We start from the raw sequence: 17,108 nt of genomic DNA on the forward strand, positions 1-17,108 counted from the left end.
ACTGGGGAATGGATCTCTGTCCATGTCAAAAGTTAGAGCTGCTAGTCGCAGAGGGAAGGGAATGGAAGTCTGGAGCAGTGCCTGGTACAAGGCAGACAGCTAAAGCAGCTGCACCTGATGCTTAACTCTGATAATGTGTCCTTGCTAGCAGCTGGCTGGAGCTGAAAGGCAGTTAAGCACAAGCTGCTTTCAGAGGAGAGGCACCAGCTTGGTAAGCATCTCTTTGAGCTCAGTGCACTCTCAGTGTTCTGCTGTCAATTTATGTCAAATTTAGATTAGGGCAAGATTAAATCTTTTGTGGACTTGTCCTGGGTCACAGTAGGAAGAATACCAGTTCTGGTATTCTTTTATCCTTCTATTTCCTTTCAGAACAAAACTTCAGCTAATTTTGGTGCCAATTTCCTCCTCCCCACCCTAAATATTTATTAACAAAGAGCCAGTGAAGTCTGCTGGCTGAAAGCATGCTTTACACTAAGTTTAAAGTAATATATTGATTAAATCCCTAGAAAAGGGAAATGCACTCATGTTAGATTTGACAGGAGATAAAGACATTCTTTTGCTATAATTATATCATAACAAACCTGTGCTTAGGATCTGAACCTTCAGGAATGCCACCGTGTTAACGATGTGCTTTTATTCTCCACCCTAACTGCCTCCTACAAATAGAACTGTTGAGGAAAGTTATCTTTGTCCTTCCTGAAAACCTTTTATAGCTTGGAAAACATTTTTCATACAAGCTCTGCTGCATAAAAGTGTCACCACAGAACTGAATGTTTGTTTTAACAGAGAAGTTTTAATTTTGGTTTAAGTAGGGGGAGTTTTAAAAAAGTTCCTTTTTTCCTCTTCTGATTTTTCTTATGATAAAGCTGAATTGAAAAATAAAATGTAAAGAACCTCTTTACAGAAGACTGCTGTAACACTCAGGTGGTTCCAGGTGCCAGAGATGAGTTTTGGCATTAAATGTACCAAAACCTCAGGTTTGAACAAAGCTTCTGCTGTGACCTGAAGCCATTGTGCCTGCAGCTTGAAGTTTCTCAAGTGTGTGACTTCTTACTATTAAATGATAGAATTGACTGTCTGGGAAGGATACTGTAAGCTTGAAGGTCACTTTAAAACCACCTCCTGATGCAGCATATCTCATGACAGGATGAAGCACCCAGGAGTGCCTCCTCTCCTAGTTCTTACCTGTGCCATGTCAGTGTCTAGCTTTTAGAGGTGGTACAGGCAGCCTCCAGGATACTGAACTGTTACCTTGCCCTGGAAGAAATGTAGGCATGTGCCAGCCTTGTTATTTATTCATGTTTCAATAAACCAATCCCTTAATATTTGGTATTTTTCCTGAACTTTAATATTTCCTAAGCACTGGATCCTGACTACTTGGGCTTTAGAGAAGAGCCTGCTTGCCACAGTGAAGCAGTAGTTTCTCATCAAGTCCTGCTTTCCTATTTCCAAGTTTTGTGCCTATACTCAGTCTTGGCTGGAAGAGGGGGAAACAGCCACTCCACTTCCCCCCCACCATAGTAGGCTCAAAAGCATGACAAAATAAAGCAGAAACAAGCCCCAGCAGAACTGCAGTATTTTATTGTAGATTTACATAGTGTTTAAGGTTAATTCTTTGAGAATGCAATAGGGAAGGAGTGGCTTTTCACTAACCACAGATAGACCAGATTGTGCTCTAGCTAGAAGCTGAAAGCTTCAGATGTGGCAGCATTTTGGTATCTTGGCCTCCAAACATTGCACATTCTAGGTGAGCCTAACAGCAAATTAGTGGCAGTAAGTTAACAGAAGACTGCTATTCTGTGTGACAAACTGTCACAGCTAGGATCAGAGAACAGAACTCCAGTACTAGGAATTAGCTCTCTTGGTTCTTGCAGGAAGCGTCCTTTTTCTCTCCCACTTCCTCTTCCTTTCCCAGCTACCTGAAGGGACAGCAGAAAACCTAGCAGACACTGCTTCCTCAGAATTCCATCAGTAAATCCTGCCTTGCAGGAAGCGTGGCAATGAAGGGAGAGGTCAGCTCATGATACTTCAAAGCACTTAGCCAAAACCACTAGCAAAGTGCTTGGCACATGCCCACTGGCACCACCGTCTAGGCAAGTGCAACTGCCAGGCACAAACCTGAAAAACTAAACCTTCACTAAGTCAGCTGAGGAAGATACCTGTGCAAGAAAGATACAGAAGGTAGAACTTTATTTGTGGGTACATCTAAAGCCTGGCAGAGGTCAGGCTGTGTTGCATTTACAAGTCAGTTTAAATACACTCCCCTCTCCTGAGGATTTTATCCAGAGACTGCCCTTGTCACTTGAGTTCAGGTAAAAATCCAGCATCTGGTTGGGAGTGTGCAGAGCAGCCTGAACTTGCAATGCATGACAGTCTTTACTATGTAGTGGCTTCAGTATGACTAATACTCCACTTGTTAGCTAACACCTGGCCGATTGTTTTCTATCATCTGACAAGAGTGAGCACAGACACAGCATCTTCTACTTTAAACAAACAGGTGCTAAAACCTTCAGCCCCTCTTCATACAGCACACATGGTTACAGTGCAGGAACTGAAACACAGCATTTGCTAAGCAGACTTGCTCCACATATCCTCTTCCCTGCCCCTTTTATCCAGGAAAGGATAACAACCATCAGGACTAGGGACTACTGCTATCTCACATGCCACAGCTAGCTTAGCTAACCTGGGACAACGCTGCCTGGCTCAAGCTTATCCAGCAAGGGTTAAAACACAGAAGTAAGAAGTTTCCATGCTGTGTTGATTTCCATTTGCAATCTCCAACAGAAACATCAGTTCTGCTCAGTGGAGATTTACACTGGGCAGAAAGGGCTGCTCCCAGACCAGGCCGCCAGCACCTGAGCCACCAGTAAGTGACTTAAATAATTAGTATGCACTTAAATCTTCTCCCTGTCAGGTTTAACTAGGATGTAACTTCACATTTCCTAACCAGAGTTTGGAAGCCACATCATTGTTCCAAGGAATACAACACACTGGCATCTTAGCAAGGTGCAGCAAGGGAATAGCATGAAGACACTTGATACCAGCCAAGTTCTGTACAGTAGCTTCCCTTCAGAATAAAGGATACAACAATAAAAACAGACTGATAAAACAGCTCTGCATCTGACAAGGAAATGTAATTCAGACTAGTGTTACAGGACAACCTGCAAGTGTGCAAAACCAGAGCACTTCACTTAGCTTGAGGCTATAAACTAAACCCAGACACAGTCAGGTGCTGAGCATTGTTCCTGGCTTCAAAGTAGGAGGTATCAGTTTCATCATCTGGCTGAGGTATGAAGGGCATTGCTTGGTTCTGTAGATTATCCCAGTCCACACCATGGAAAAGGGGATGCTGCTTCAGTTCTGCAACAGAAGTTGATAGAAGCATTCTCAGATTTGTTCCAATTTCCCCCTTTTTGGAAATTCACAAACATGCACATTGCAGCTGGGCTTCAATTACACCAAGCCTCAAGTATTTAAAGTCCTACAGGGGTTCTGTACAGCACATATTGCCTAACTGTTCCCCTACACACTCACTAAAGGTTGGCTGACTGCCAAGAACAGCTCCTTCACATGAACTTTTGCAGGATGCTTTTAATCAAGGCTCCTAAAAATCATTAGGTTAAAACTACCAAATACCTGTTAGTTACCAAAGAGTGAACTTTGGAACATCAAAACACTGAATGACCACAGTAAAACAGCACTAAAACAAAAGTCCAATTAAAAAATTGCACTCCCTACCCCCCACAACACTAAATCACTCATTCCAAAGGGCAAAATGCCACAGAAATACAGGCAAGACCACAGCACTATACATGGAACCCAAAGAGGCACTGAAATTTACTAGTCTAAGAGTCACAAGGAAGACATCACCATCTCAAGACTGTCAGGGAATTCTGATACCAACCCTTCAAACCAGCTCTCTTTGTGCTGTCAATGGTCAGAAGAATGTCTATTGCGTTCTGGGCATTATCAGACAGCTTCTCCTCACCCTCAGGCCAGGGAATATCTACAGAGCAATGCAGACAGGTCAGTAACTCTAACCATACCCCAGAAGTTGGCACTAAGTACTCACCCAGTTACTGAAACACATTACCTCTTCTCAAAATGTTTTGGAAGACTTGTGTGGGGGTTTCATCATTAAAAGGTGGAACTCCAGTTAGAAACTCAAACAGGCAGACTCCAAGGGCCCACCAGTCGACAGCAGAATCTGGAAAGAGAAACCCAGGTCACTGCACTGACACAAAGGTGTAAGCTTATTTGCAAAGATTTGAAGGTTAGCCATGGTAGAAATTGAACAGTGTTTAAATCCTGAAAAAATCCTCTGGTATAAAAAGAGACAAAATAAGTTGTACTTAATCACCTTGCAGAAGATGAAAATACATTAAAGGGCTTTTTAAAGCCAGTCTTGGCTTTGATTCATTACAGGTAATGTAATGACAATTACAGGTCATTACAGCCTTAATTCATTACAGGTAATACCAGGGTTTACTGACAAAAGCAAGGGGGCTCTTAAGAACAATCTAGTGATCAGCTCCCATCACAGAGAATCCAGGAGCTGACTTGTCCAGGAGATTGTGTTGTGATGCTTGGATGAGTGCTCTGTGTTGTGACCTATATCTTCCTCTTGGTTCCTTGAGAAAACTCCAAGAATTCAAACTTCTGAACTTCATTTTCAAACTTAACTTACATCAGAACACTGGCAACAGCTTGCAGAGACAAGTCAGCACACAAGCAGCTGGAGTCACTTTCCACTACACTACAGTTGATGAGGGCAATGTGTAGTTAGTAGCCAGCTCTACTTTATTAAGTAATTTTGGTTTTCTACCTTCTGGGTTTTTTTTGGGGGGGGTTGTTTGTTTTCCCCCTTGATAATTTTATTAACCTACTCAAAAATAAGCAGGCAAAGCAGCCCCAGACACCAGTGCATGCATTCTGAGCTTTCTGCACCTGTAAGCCATGCCCACTCCACTGTACAAAGAATGGATGCCACACTTGCTCCAAAAAGAATCTTCTGAAACAGAGTAAATGTAATTTTTTGGTGGCTTTTTGGCAGATAAGAAACCAAACCAACGATTTCCAAGTTACAAACCCAAATGTTTTAAGCCATTTCAAAAGGACTATTGACTAAATTTAGAACAGCTGAAGACTGAAACTCGTACCTAGTAATCTAATGCACTTCTAGCAGCTTTGAATAGCAGTGTAAGTGCCCCACCAAGCTAAGCATCAGAGCAGTGAGATCACATCCACTGTTAGAGGTACTTGAGTGTTCAGATAAAATATTCCCTGCTTCAGTCAAAGTCTAACAAGATCACAACTCTGAACAATGTAGTAACATAGGTTTTAGCTGATGTAGTGGAGGGTGTCTCAGCCCGTGGCAAGAGGCTGCAACTAGATGATCCAAACCATTCTATGAACCTATGGAAGTTCAACTAAAGAGCAGATTAACTCCTACCACACCCCTGCAAGCAAGAAACAAAAGTACCAAGCCTTGAAACTTCAGTATATAAAGTGAAGGGAGGCAATGAGAAAGTGAACCAGAGGTTCATATTCTGTTACACGATGCCAATGCCAACTTCACTGCTCAAGTGTAGGCTTAGGTATGACTTCTGATAGCCCAGTCACACTGATTTGATGGTTCATGAATCTTTTTGAGGAAGCATAACATGTCCTTATGCAGAGTGCACACTGGACATATCTTTTCACAGAGAAACATCATTCACCCATATAGGTTTCCTGGAAATTGTGATCTAATTATACTTTGACTGTTGGGTTATGCTGAGCACTCCATTTCTGCACAGCATGTATCAAACTCACCAGAGATCAGAGTCCCTGCATATGAAAAGACAACGAAGAACATTACAATCATAGCAAAAAAATCCTACTGAACACAAACATCACATAACAAGGACAATTCTCTGAAGGCATAGGAATGCAGTTTGTTTTTCTCATGAGGTAATAACAATAAAGGAAGATGATGATGTTAAATCTGAGTTAAAAACAAAAAGAGTTTCATAACATGATTCTAGTTTAGGGTCATAACTACACTTACAAGCAGAAACAATGTTTCAAAGCCAGTAAACTCTGGCTTTACTGAAGGTACCTATGATGTTACTTGACAGGGGACGTTGTTACATTTCTGTATGTCTCTAAAGCCTTCAAGTGTTTGCAAACTCCAGGTTTGCCTGCCTTACCATGAGATTTTGTCAAAAGCAGCTCAGGTGCCAGGTAGTCTGGAGTGCCTAGGATGCGTTCACCTTCCACTGGGGCAGCTCCTCTTCTTACACTCTTTGGAGTCCTGTGTGGTGCACCAGCATCTCCCTGATGAGGCGTCTTAAAGGTGCAACAAAGATTTCAGATGTTAAACACAACCAGCTGAGAAACTCCCATCTCCAGGTTTAGTAATGAATATAACAGGTGTTTAGTAATAACAGGTGGTACCAACTAGCTAAATAAATCAAATCAAAGACTCCTCATTACATCAGGAAACCTGTAACTATTTACAGGAAGCACCACTCTGCACTAAAAGCTGAATGAGACAAAAGAGCAGTTCCCTGTAAGAGTGAAGGATTGCTCAGGGAGGTGGACAGACAGCACATGCTGAGTTAGATGTAAACTACTGAACAGTTACTGCTAAGCTCTTACAGAAACTGACTTTGGCCAGGCAAGTGTAACAGGTGAGAGCCTGTCAAAGGCCATTTAGAAGGACTAACCCAAAGTACACGTTTTCCTAAGAGAAAAACTGAAATAATTTCAGATCACTACTGTCTAATGCATGCACAAAGTTTCTACACCTCTCCTTACATACCTGATAGACCATGTAGGGTCTTCCTTTCTGTAATGGAGTAAAAGCAGTTGGGTAAGAGCCACTACAAGCAGGTGAAAGATCCATTATGTCTAAGGAAGCCATGCTGCACGGCTCAGATATGTTGGATACATTAATTGGACTATTATAGCTACGAAACACAACAGCATTTTTTTTGAAGGCACTCAGTGCTTCCATGACCTTTTCTGGAGGAGAAGATACTGCATCAAGGGATGTTTCTTTCATATGGTTTTTGTCATTATCCTTTTCAACATGTAAGAGCTTGCTGTCCTGGGCAGCATGTGCTTCCTCTCCATTTTGCAAGACATCTCGAGGCTCTGGTGATGTCACCAGCACACCTTCTGCCTTTGGTTCCTCAAAGGAGAGGTCTTTCACACTTCTGTCCAAATCTGAAAGCTGCTTTTCTAAATGGCCTTCTGTAACAGACATTTCTGGAAATGCTAACTCAGAATCTGCACTGAGGATTCCTAAAGGTTTGTCATCATCAGTGCCCAAGAAACTCGAATTCAGATACTCTTTTCCATCCTGCTTGTCACAGCCTGCATCCAGATCACAAAGGAGATTTTTGGCTATAGTTGGAGTAAGTGAGTTTTTAACTGTTTGCTGATTACCAGCAGAACTCTTCATTTCCTCCTTGCTTTTGCAGGGGTCATGTAGGTTTCCATCCTCACAGAGCATTAAGGATTCAATTTCTGCTGTCAAACCTGTCCTTTTGCTTGCTGGAAACTCTGAGATCTGACAGCCTCGCTTGTATTCTGCATTGCTTTTTTTGACATAGTTAAGCTCCTGACCAGGACTGGTGTCCACTAATGAAAAGCTTCTCTTCACACCTGGCTTTTCAAAAATGTCTTCCTCTTTGATAGGCTTGACAGGCTCATTCTGCCCCAAAGGAGACTTCTGCTGATTGGAAGTTTCTGCTGTTTCATTAGTCCTCTCTCCTTTATTTAAAAAGTGCTTTTCTTCCCAAACCTCATTTTCAGAAAGACATTTTCTGGCTATGCCTTTCACATCCAGTGTGGTCACAGGAGTATCTGTTACATATGAATATTCACTTCCCAGCTGGTGCTTGCTAGAATCATTGGTGCTGAAGGCAGAAATGGCAGACTCCATCTCTTTCTTCATTAAGTTTATAAGACCTTTGCTGTTCAGGAATTCTGCGCTGGAAAGGAGAGCTGGTTTGCCTGTTGCAGAACGTAGTTCATCCTCACCTTGCTGCAAATGAATCATAGAATCAACCAGGTTGGAAGAGACCTCCAAGATCAGCCAGTCCAAACTATCACCCAGCCCTATCCAATTTACTAGACCATAGCACTAAGTGCCCTATCCAGGCTTTGCTTCAACACCTTCAGGGACAGCAACTCCACCACCTCCCTGGGCAGCCCATTCCAGTAGCCAAAGACACTAAGTGTAGAGTGGGAAGATGAAACAGTTCTGACCTCTACATCTCTCTCCCACCTGGGGCTGCTGCAGCACTCTGATTCCATACCGGACAGGGAGGTGTGTGAATGACTGCTGCCACCAGAGGTACCAAACCTTCTTCTTGACTGCAGTAGAGAGGCAGTTAAACTTCTCGCTGGCATCACAGGAGTTAATTGAGAAGGATCAAGACCTTGAGAGGAAAATAAAGTAAAAATCAAATGTTGATACAAATAAGCAACATGTTAACCAACTTCACACTATATCAGGAAGTCATGAAAAGCAAAGCATGACATCAATTTCTCATTGTCTTTTCCTGTATAGCAAATTCACTCAGTTCAAGCAGGGACTTGCCAAAGACGTAAAATACATGAACAGTAAGACCATAGGAGCCTTTGCTCATTTCAGGTTAAAAATGAGAAAGCAGCAAGATAAAATGATTTAAGCCAAAGCACCCACTGCTGTTTTAAATGATTTTCAACAAAAGGATGTCAAGAACTGCCATGTTCTATACAATTCTAAAAGCACCATTTTACATTTGAAAAAATATACTAGAAGGTGGCATGAGCCACACAGATGAAGAAATGTCAGACCTTAAGGACTGGAGGAACAGCAGACAGCAAGACACTGATAGGAACTCACTTTTTATGAAATGCCTCTGTGCTACTCACATAAAATTAAGAGATCACAACCTCACAGCCAGAGTATTACTCAGCACAAGGCTTGGTATACTCACATGTTTTGAATAATTTACTGGAAAGAGGGGTAGTTTCCTTTGGGATGGTAGGTAAGGGGGAAAGCAGTCCATGCAGATTGTCCGATGATTGACTTGAATTGTGCTCTGGCATTTTCATTCCAACAGGAGTATACTATCGAGCAGGAAGAAGCATAGTTACAAGTTAATGGAGCATGAACTCCATCCAGGATTGACAGTGTAACTTCACAAGTTCTTCATGTTTGCACTGGAGTTTACCTATGCCCAACTGTTGTGAATCACAACTGATAGTATCACAGTATCACCAAGGTTGGAAGAGACCTCACAGATCATCAAGTCCAACCCTTTACCACAGAGCTCAAGGCTAGACCATGGCACCAAGTGCCACGTCCAACCTTGCCTTGAACTGCCCCAGGGACGGCAACTCCACCACCTCCCCAGGCAGCCCATTCCAGTAGCCAAAGACACTAAGTTTCTGGAGCATGGCCAAGAAGGGAAATGAAGATGGTGAAGGGTCTAGAGCACAAGTCTTCTGAGGAGCAGCTGAGAGAACTGGGGTTGTGTAGCCTGAAGAAGAGGGGGCTGAGGGGAGACCCTCTTACTATTTACAGCCATCTAAAATGAAGTTGAAGCCAGGTGGGAGACAGTCTTCTCCCAGGTAAGAAGTGTCTGAATGAGAAAAGGCCTCCAGCTGCACCACAGGAGTTTTCAGATTGGACATCTGGAAATTACTTCACTAAAGGATGGTTAAGCATCAGAACATGCTGCCCAGGGAAGTGGTGGGATCATCATGTCTGCTCAAAAGTGTTCAAAACACATGTAGCTGCAGAGCTTAGTGACAGTTTAGTGGTGGACTTAGCAGCTTCAGGTAATGGTTGGACTATCTCAGAGGTCTTTTCTGGCCTTAATGATTCTAGCATATATAGTTCGAAGTATTCACTGCAGACCTTCAAGCTGCTAGAAACACGTCACTATCAGCTGGCAGAAGTTAAGATATTAAAGCAAACTAAAAGAATTAAGTACTTCAAAGACTGAAAATTACTTACAAACCCCAGAGAACTGATGAGAGACAACAATTGTCCTGGAGTACGCGAGTAGTCTTGTTTTGGCTTTGCCATTGATGGTGTAGTAAGGATATCTATCATGTTTATCTCTAAAAACCAGACCAAAACAAAATAAAGCAGGTCAGGTTTTCCTTTTGCTGTTACATAAGCAAAATTACAGACATTAAGTTCAATTTTATCAAGGAGGGAGAAAAATTTAGTCACCTACTGAACAAATATACAGGTGAAGCTACCAAAACCAAATGAGGACATGACCAGCTATTTCAACCTGAACAGGCACCATAAAATGACAGTTTATAAATATGGAAATTAAAAATCCAATTTCTTTTCCAATATATTGTTGTTTTAAATTTTCTAACTTGATAGCCAGCCTTGACTTTTAGGCAGCAATTTCAGCCTACAGCCTATGGGCTAAGATGGTAAACCTAATCCAAAGCCTGCATTTGCTCTTGAAGACAACGCAAAAAAAGCTACATTTTCATGTATGAGAAGTTGTAAGCTTAGATGCCACCTTTTGCCCATTAAAGGTAAGAAGACTTACAGCTTACATACATTCCACTAGGCACACTAATCTCTCCCATTAGAGCTTCTAAATTAAAGCAGTATAGAAAATAGTCTACTTTGGAATTTCCTTTTTACTCTTGAAGTAAAGAAGAAACTCCACAAATGACTGAATTTCTCCATTCCTTGAACTACATAAGAGGATGTGGCCAGCAGCAGTGGTCTCCAAAAACTGAGCTGGTGCTGTGCAGCATTAATGTAGCTGATGTGGCTGAGGGGTTGGAAGTGCCAGCTAGCTCAGAAACTGGCTGTTCACCTCAGCAGCTGCACAGCCTATTGACAGTCACTCAACTATTCAGCTGTATTTTCTACTACTTCAAAACAGTGTGTTCATATGCTAAAGCAATAATTTATCACCTTCTGTTAGCACTCACAACCTCCTCCTGTCCCTCACACTAACATCTGGGACAGTGCAATTCAGGTTGGAAAATAATATATGCAAAGACAGAAAAACATGCACTGAAAGACGGAAATAGCCAGAGGTACAAAAAAAAAGCCAGAATTATTCATTCACTATTTGAATTCCCTTAGCAGGCTTCATAGAAAACTTTGAAATCCATATTCCCCAAAACAAACACCTTTGTGTCTGATCTCATACACCACTGTCCCAAAGAACAGATTTTAGCCTCTGACATATAATGGCTACAGCAGACCCTCACCATATCAGTACTTACCTACTAAAAGCTAGATATTAGTGTAGCAGTTGGGCTTAGTTAATTGAAAGCTGCCTTCTCTGGGGATGTAAACCATTCAATACAGGATGTGACAGAAATACATTTCAATGCAACCAAGAGGATGCTGACACATCTTACCTCTGTTCAGAGTAACTCTGGAAAGTCCAAAGTCTGTCAACTTTATATGGCCCTGATTAGAAATGAGCATATTGTCTGGCTTCAGATCCCTGAAGACAGAAATATAGTTGAAGTCAGTAAATGGACAACTGAGCAATATTAAGAAGTTAACTGAGCAGAAATACTCAACATAAAACATTGGTTAGAGCTGTTTCTCAGTAACATTTCTTAGCTAGAAGGCTCCAGTTGGAGGAATACACCACAACAAAACATAGCTACCCAAATACTGCACATAAACCTGGCTTTACAAGGCTTGAGGTGTAAGCATTCCTCATGAGTACTATGATCACAACATTTTCTACTGTGTAGCTCCTACACACAAGTATAGCCACAACAAGAAAACTTCTAGTAAAAGTTCTTACATGTGCTCTGTAGGCACCACTGAATGCCAGAAAGAACTCACTACAGGGACAGCATTAGTCACTGTCCCTTTGTCCTACAGTTACAGGCTAGCAGCATCCAGAGGGTTCCTGAACTAAGAGTCATCTAAAGGCCACATCGAGAGACCACCTTGAAGGCATATCTGCTAACACAACACTTTACTGGGGGAAGAGCATGCAGGCAGAGTGTGCTGGTTTGAACCTAATTGGAAGGTTGTGTGAATGTATCTGCTTAACATCTACAAATGAAATCTGTCTGTATGTTGTTTCACAACATTGCTGCAGTAGAGAGGCAAAAAGAGCTTCCAGAAACTCTGGCGAATGTTGCTATGAAATGGTGACAGGTTTTGTATTTGAGTGAAGAAAAATAACTCAAAAATACAAAGACTTATTTGTGAAAAAACAATTAAAAGTGTTACCTGTGGATTATCCCATGCCTGTGAAGGTAGTCTAGAGCCAGTGCTGCTTCAGAAATATACTTGATAGCCATGTCTTCATCAAAATATCCATAAATATGGAGAAGAGATTTGACATCTCCACCAATAAGGTACTCCATCACCTGCCATTCAAGCATTTCACATTTAAAAACACATCTCAAATTTGCAAGTAATGTAAACCAGCTTTCACTTCTAAGAAAACAATTTCAAAGAGCAGAAGCTGAAAGAAGCTTTCTCATGTGAACTTCACTTCCCACAAAATACTTTTCACTTGGCTAAAGTAAAACCTCAGAGAACAAGGACCTTTTTCTTTCAATAGACCATGTACCTATTTTGATATTACTTGCCCAGCCTATGTTCTGTAGTCAGCTCTCAAATAACTGTATTCAGCTTTTTAATTAGCTTCTGAAAGATCCCTCTAATACAGAAAATAATGTCCAAATCATTCAAGGTCTGAAACCAAAATGCTATTGATATTGTTTTGTATAGAGCAGCTTTCTCAACCACTTTATTTTCCAAGTGTTAATATACAATATTAAACTCAGACCTGAGCCCTGGGAAGTACATATGTCTATAAATGCATGCAGTGAGAGCTGCTGTGCATTTAAGTCATGAAACAGTGTCTTAAAAAAACAGATATAAAAAACCAAATGGAAAGCCACACATTATATGGCCCCATGTTATATTCAGGACAAAAAAAAAGTTAGTGGGGTTTCAGAAACTCACTTTAATGGCATGAAAAGCAGCCTTCATTTACACTCAAAAAGCACTGTGTAGGAGTGCACAGTAACTTTGCCTCAGAATGTAATCAAGCCCAACAGAGTCTGCCTACAGCAAACTAGAGCCTTTGTAGACAGTTTTAACCCATGCCACCTTTGTGTGGAGGCAGTATATCATATCAAACTGAAGTCCACAGTGCTCCAGGTGGACTAGAACTTAATTTTACCAAAGTTATCCTCTTGTTATATAGGCCAAGTACCATAATGAATTTGGAACACAGGCAACAAATGAAAGATTTAAGCGAGTCACAGGATATCTTCCAGTCACTCAGATTCTGCTCAAGCAGAATGGTTTCTTCTTCTGCTTTCCCTAAGATTTCTACATATATCTAAAACAGATCAGCTATTAGAAAATACTCTCCAGTAAAGGGAACACAGGTGGAAAGATCTCCAAGGTACCAGGGGAAGAAAAATATTTCACTTGCTCAACTATTCTAAGAAGTGATGAAGGAATACGCACTTCCTACCATACAACTATGTTTTCAGACATGGCTGTAGTTATGCACTCCATTTTCAACACTATCACAAAACACCATAGTCATTTATTTACTCACTAAATAGATGTTATTAGCTGACTGAAGTGAGTAGTACAAGTGCACAATGAAAGGACTTTTACTGAGAGCCAGTGCATCCCGCTCTGCCTGGACCTGGTGAACCATGTTTTTGTTGATCATGTCTGCTTTTTTCATCACCTGAAAAACAAAACAAAAATCAAACAGATAATCTTGTCTTTGCTCAACTCACAGTTCCTCAGTCAATTCATTTATCTCTGCACTAGAAACACGTGAAACAGAACTATAAATTTATATACAGGCAGAATTTTCACCTCTAGGTTATTCAAGAACCCTTTTCATTGCCCTCCTAATTCAGTCCTGAATGGAAGTCACATTACCAATATTTACTGCAATTGCACACACTGGAAAATGAGTGTGATCAGCAAATGCATACCTAAGCACTGAACAAGTTTTCCCATCTCCTCAGAGGCTAAGGATGGAAAACACAGCGCAGCAGCAAACCATCCTGTTTTGGTGTCCTCAGGTGCAAGACTGCATCTATTCCAGCCTCTAATCCTTAGTTTTACAGCAAAAGCAAATTAATTTCTTCTTAATTTAAAATTTACACTCAAATCACCCAAGTTTCCTTGGGAAGAAACCTCAAATGCACACAACTTCACAATGAAGAAATAACAAGCTTAACTGTGAATTAGACTCCAAGTCCTCTATTGAATTACTCTACTATATGTTAATGGTCACTCAATATGAATCTTGACTATAAATAGCACAGCTGACATGCATTTAGGTAAGCAGTGCATAGGCACTGGAAGTCTGCCCACCTCCAGTATCCTTGTCCAAATATGTATGGAGATATTAAAGCAAATTCAATTATCCACTGCAAAAAGTCTACAGGTTAACACTATTCAGTAACAGAACTTAATAGCATGTGAAAACAGCAAGACATAAGAAGTGTGGTTTGACCCTTGCTATGCAAGTGACCTTAACCATAAAAATACTTAGTATATGTTAAATTTGGTAGCTTGGATATTCTAGAAGTCCCCCTATAACAGGGATAAAGGATTTACACACAGACTTTTGGGTCACAATACTTTCAATAAGCTCATAAACGTGGGTACTAAACACACTAAAGCAACATAATTAAAACCCTCTACTTTCAGCATCTGAACTGCAGAAAATTCCTTTCCACAGCTACCATCACTATTGAAGTTGATACAAAGAAAAATTGCAGGGCATATAAGGATTGACTAGAACTACATTTGTAACAAGTGTTGACCTTAACTGTATGGATAGTTAATGCTTTTTAAGGGTTGCAGCTGTAAACAATCCATAAACTTCACTGCAAAAGCACTCACAGTATCACCAAGGTTGGAAGAGACCTCACAGATCAAGTCCAACCCTTTACCACAGAGCTCAAGGCTAGACCATGGCACCAACACAAAGGTTTCCACCTCAAAATGCTTTCCATAAACTCATGCAAATAGACATACATAGCCCTGAACACCAACATCTACTTCGCATGACTATTTTCACATTTCATTGTGTGTACTGTGGCTGGTTACAATCCTTTTCACTGCAAAGACAGTCAGTACAGCTAGCATTACGTTTTTCACTACTGCCAAGCCTCGTCTGTCCTTTATGCGACAATGCAGAAAACGCAAAGTTTGTCTTTTATTTTAAAAACGTATTTCAGAACAGATTTTTAATTCCTGAAGAAGCGTGGGGCTGCCCCCCCAGCGGTACGACAGCCGGCAGGCAGGTACAAGTGTTTATAAGCGAGAAGTGAAGCGCGCAGAGACGCTTCGGGGGCTTCTGGAGTAGCTCCATCCACGTTTAAGGCACTTCCAAAAGCAGCTGCTACCGGAAGCCCACTGATCAAAACTTCCAGGCGCACAGGAACTTAGAGGTAAACACGGACGTGCCGACAACACTTCTTACAGGTCCTTCGCTTCTGAGAAGTGAAGGGGGGCATGATCATGTCGAAGCAACCCACGGGCCTGCTGGGAGAGGCCTCCGCGGGGCTCCTTGCCCTCTAACCTTCAGGCTGTCCCTTTCCCACACAGGGTTAAACGAGAGCGGAGAGCGGCGACAGCACGATTCCAGGCAGAGAGAGGGCTGGGAAAGGGCTCGGAGGGTCAGAGAGCTGGAAGCGGCCTTGGCCCCAGTCGGCCCCTCACCTTCACGGCATAGAGCCTCCCTGCCTTGCGGCCCAGGTACACCTTCCCGAAAGCGCCGCGGCTGATGGGCTTCACGATGGTGAACTCCTCGATGGAGGGGGGCCGGGGAACCTCGATGCGCCTCGGGCCGGCGGCGGCAGCAGCAATCTCAGCAGCGGCCCCCTCCTCCTCTGCCGCCAGCCGCACCTTCCCCATGTCTCGGCGCGGCGCTGGCCCCCGCGCCGATTCAAACGGCGCCCGCCCCGCCCTGCGCGGCACCGGCCAACGGGCGGGCGCGCGGAGCACGCCGCTGTCTCGCGAGAACCGGGGCGCTGCGGCCCCGGCGGCCTCTCGGCGCAGCCGCTGGCGGCGGTCGGGGCCGTGTGATCAGCTGTGTGATCAGCTGCTCCCCTCCAGATCTTGGTTACTTCCGTCACATTCATCAGAGGCAGGGTTGCTGCCCGTGTTCGTTTCCTTATGTGGGTACCTCCATGGGCACAATCTGCCTTCTCCTTGTGACAGCAGGGATAGGGATGGCACTTACAATGTGCTGTGACCTTGTCGCCATCCTCCTCTTCCAGGTCCCAGGCCTTCTGGTAAAGCATCCGTGATAGTGCCTTATCAGAGCACAGGCCTTCGGCTCTCAGTTTGCACAGCTAAGTCCTTAGTGTTTATCAGTTTTACTGCTCTCAGTTATGCTCTTAGTCATTCTTTTAACCCTTTTCCTACTGCTTTCACATAGACATCGCTGTTCATAATTCATTCACAATCTCATTTTGGTCTGTTGCAGTTGCTACATCAGCAAAGAGCTTGCTATAGAGAGGTCAATGCAGAACTGTAGACCTTCATTGTAGATTAGTCTCCTCTTTGGCCTTATAATCCAATAATGCACAGGGAGATCTTGCTCGTACTTATGCAGGAGTGCTACTATTCCACAGATGTTTTCTACTTTTTCATATTCTATGTTTTAAGTTAGCTTTGCGTAATGATACTAAATACAATTGATCATTGGCTGCATTTAACTCTGCAGCATTAGTTTTGCTGTGCCTTGTCAGCAGCTATTTCATCAGAGAGCAGGAAGGGTTGCTCCTTTTGGCACAATCAGGTTATGTGAAACTCTGCCACAGCCCGAGCTCACCAGAGAGAAGACCTACATTCTCTCCTTTCCCTCCAGGTGGCACAAGCCATTGTACAACCTCATGGAGAACTACTTCACGGGGTGGGTTCATCCATCACCTTACAGAGTTTTTTGGGGTTGGGTGAGGTTTGTGCGAGATCAGCTTGCTGAGCAATATGATTACAGTCAGCAGAGTGGCAGTAGAAAACAGCAAGAAACGTGCATAAAGGCAGGGAGAGGCAGCACCATGGATGCACTGATCCAAATCAGTGTAAGTTGGTGCGGGGTGGCACTCTC

At 42.6% G+C, this 17,108-nt stretch overlaps 1 protein-coding gene across 1 annotated transcript; it reads right to left on the reverse strand.

Moving 5' to 3' along the window:
• Positions 1–1,559: 1,559 nt before the first annotated feature.
• On the reverse strand, positions 1,560–15,924 carry MASTL (microtubule associated serine/threonine kinase like). Its single transcript, XM_064162755.1, has 12 exons — positions 15,716–15,924; positions 13,581–13,718; positions 12,230–12,369; positions 11,392–11,480; positions 10,001–10,107; positions 8,976–9,108; positions 8,260–8,432; positions 6,806–8,035; positions 6,192–6,330; positions 4,094–4,207; positions 3,905–4,006; positions 1,560–3,360 (listed from the first exon to the last, which is right to left on the reverse strand). The coding sequence occupies exons 1-12, from the start codon at positions 15,908–15,910 to the stop codon at positions 3,203–3,205; spliced, it is 2,718 nt and encodes a 905-aa protein (XP_064018825.1). The 5' UTR covers positions 15,911–15,924; the 3' UTR covers positions 1,560–3,202.
• Between the last annotated feature and the right edge of the window lie 1,184 nt (positions 15,925–17,108).

The sequence above is a fragment of the Pogoniulus pusillus genome, chromosome 23 (genome assembly GCF_015220805.1).
Source record: "Pogoniulus pusillus isolate bPogPus1 chromosome 23, bPogPus1.pri, whole genome shotgun sequence".
Lineage (NCBI taxonomy): Eukaryota > Metazoa > Chordata > Aves > Piciformes > Lybiidae > Pogoniulus > Pogoniulus pusillus.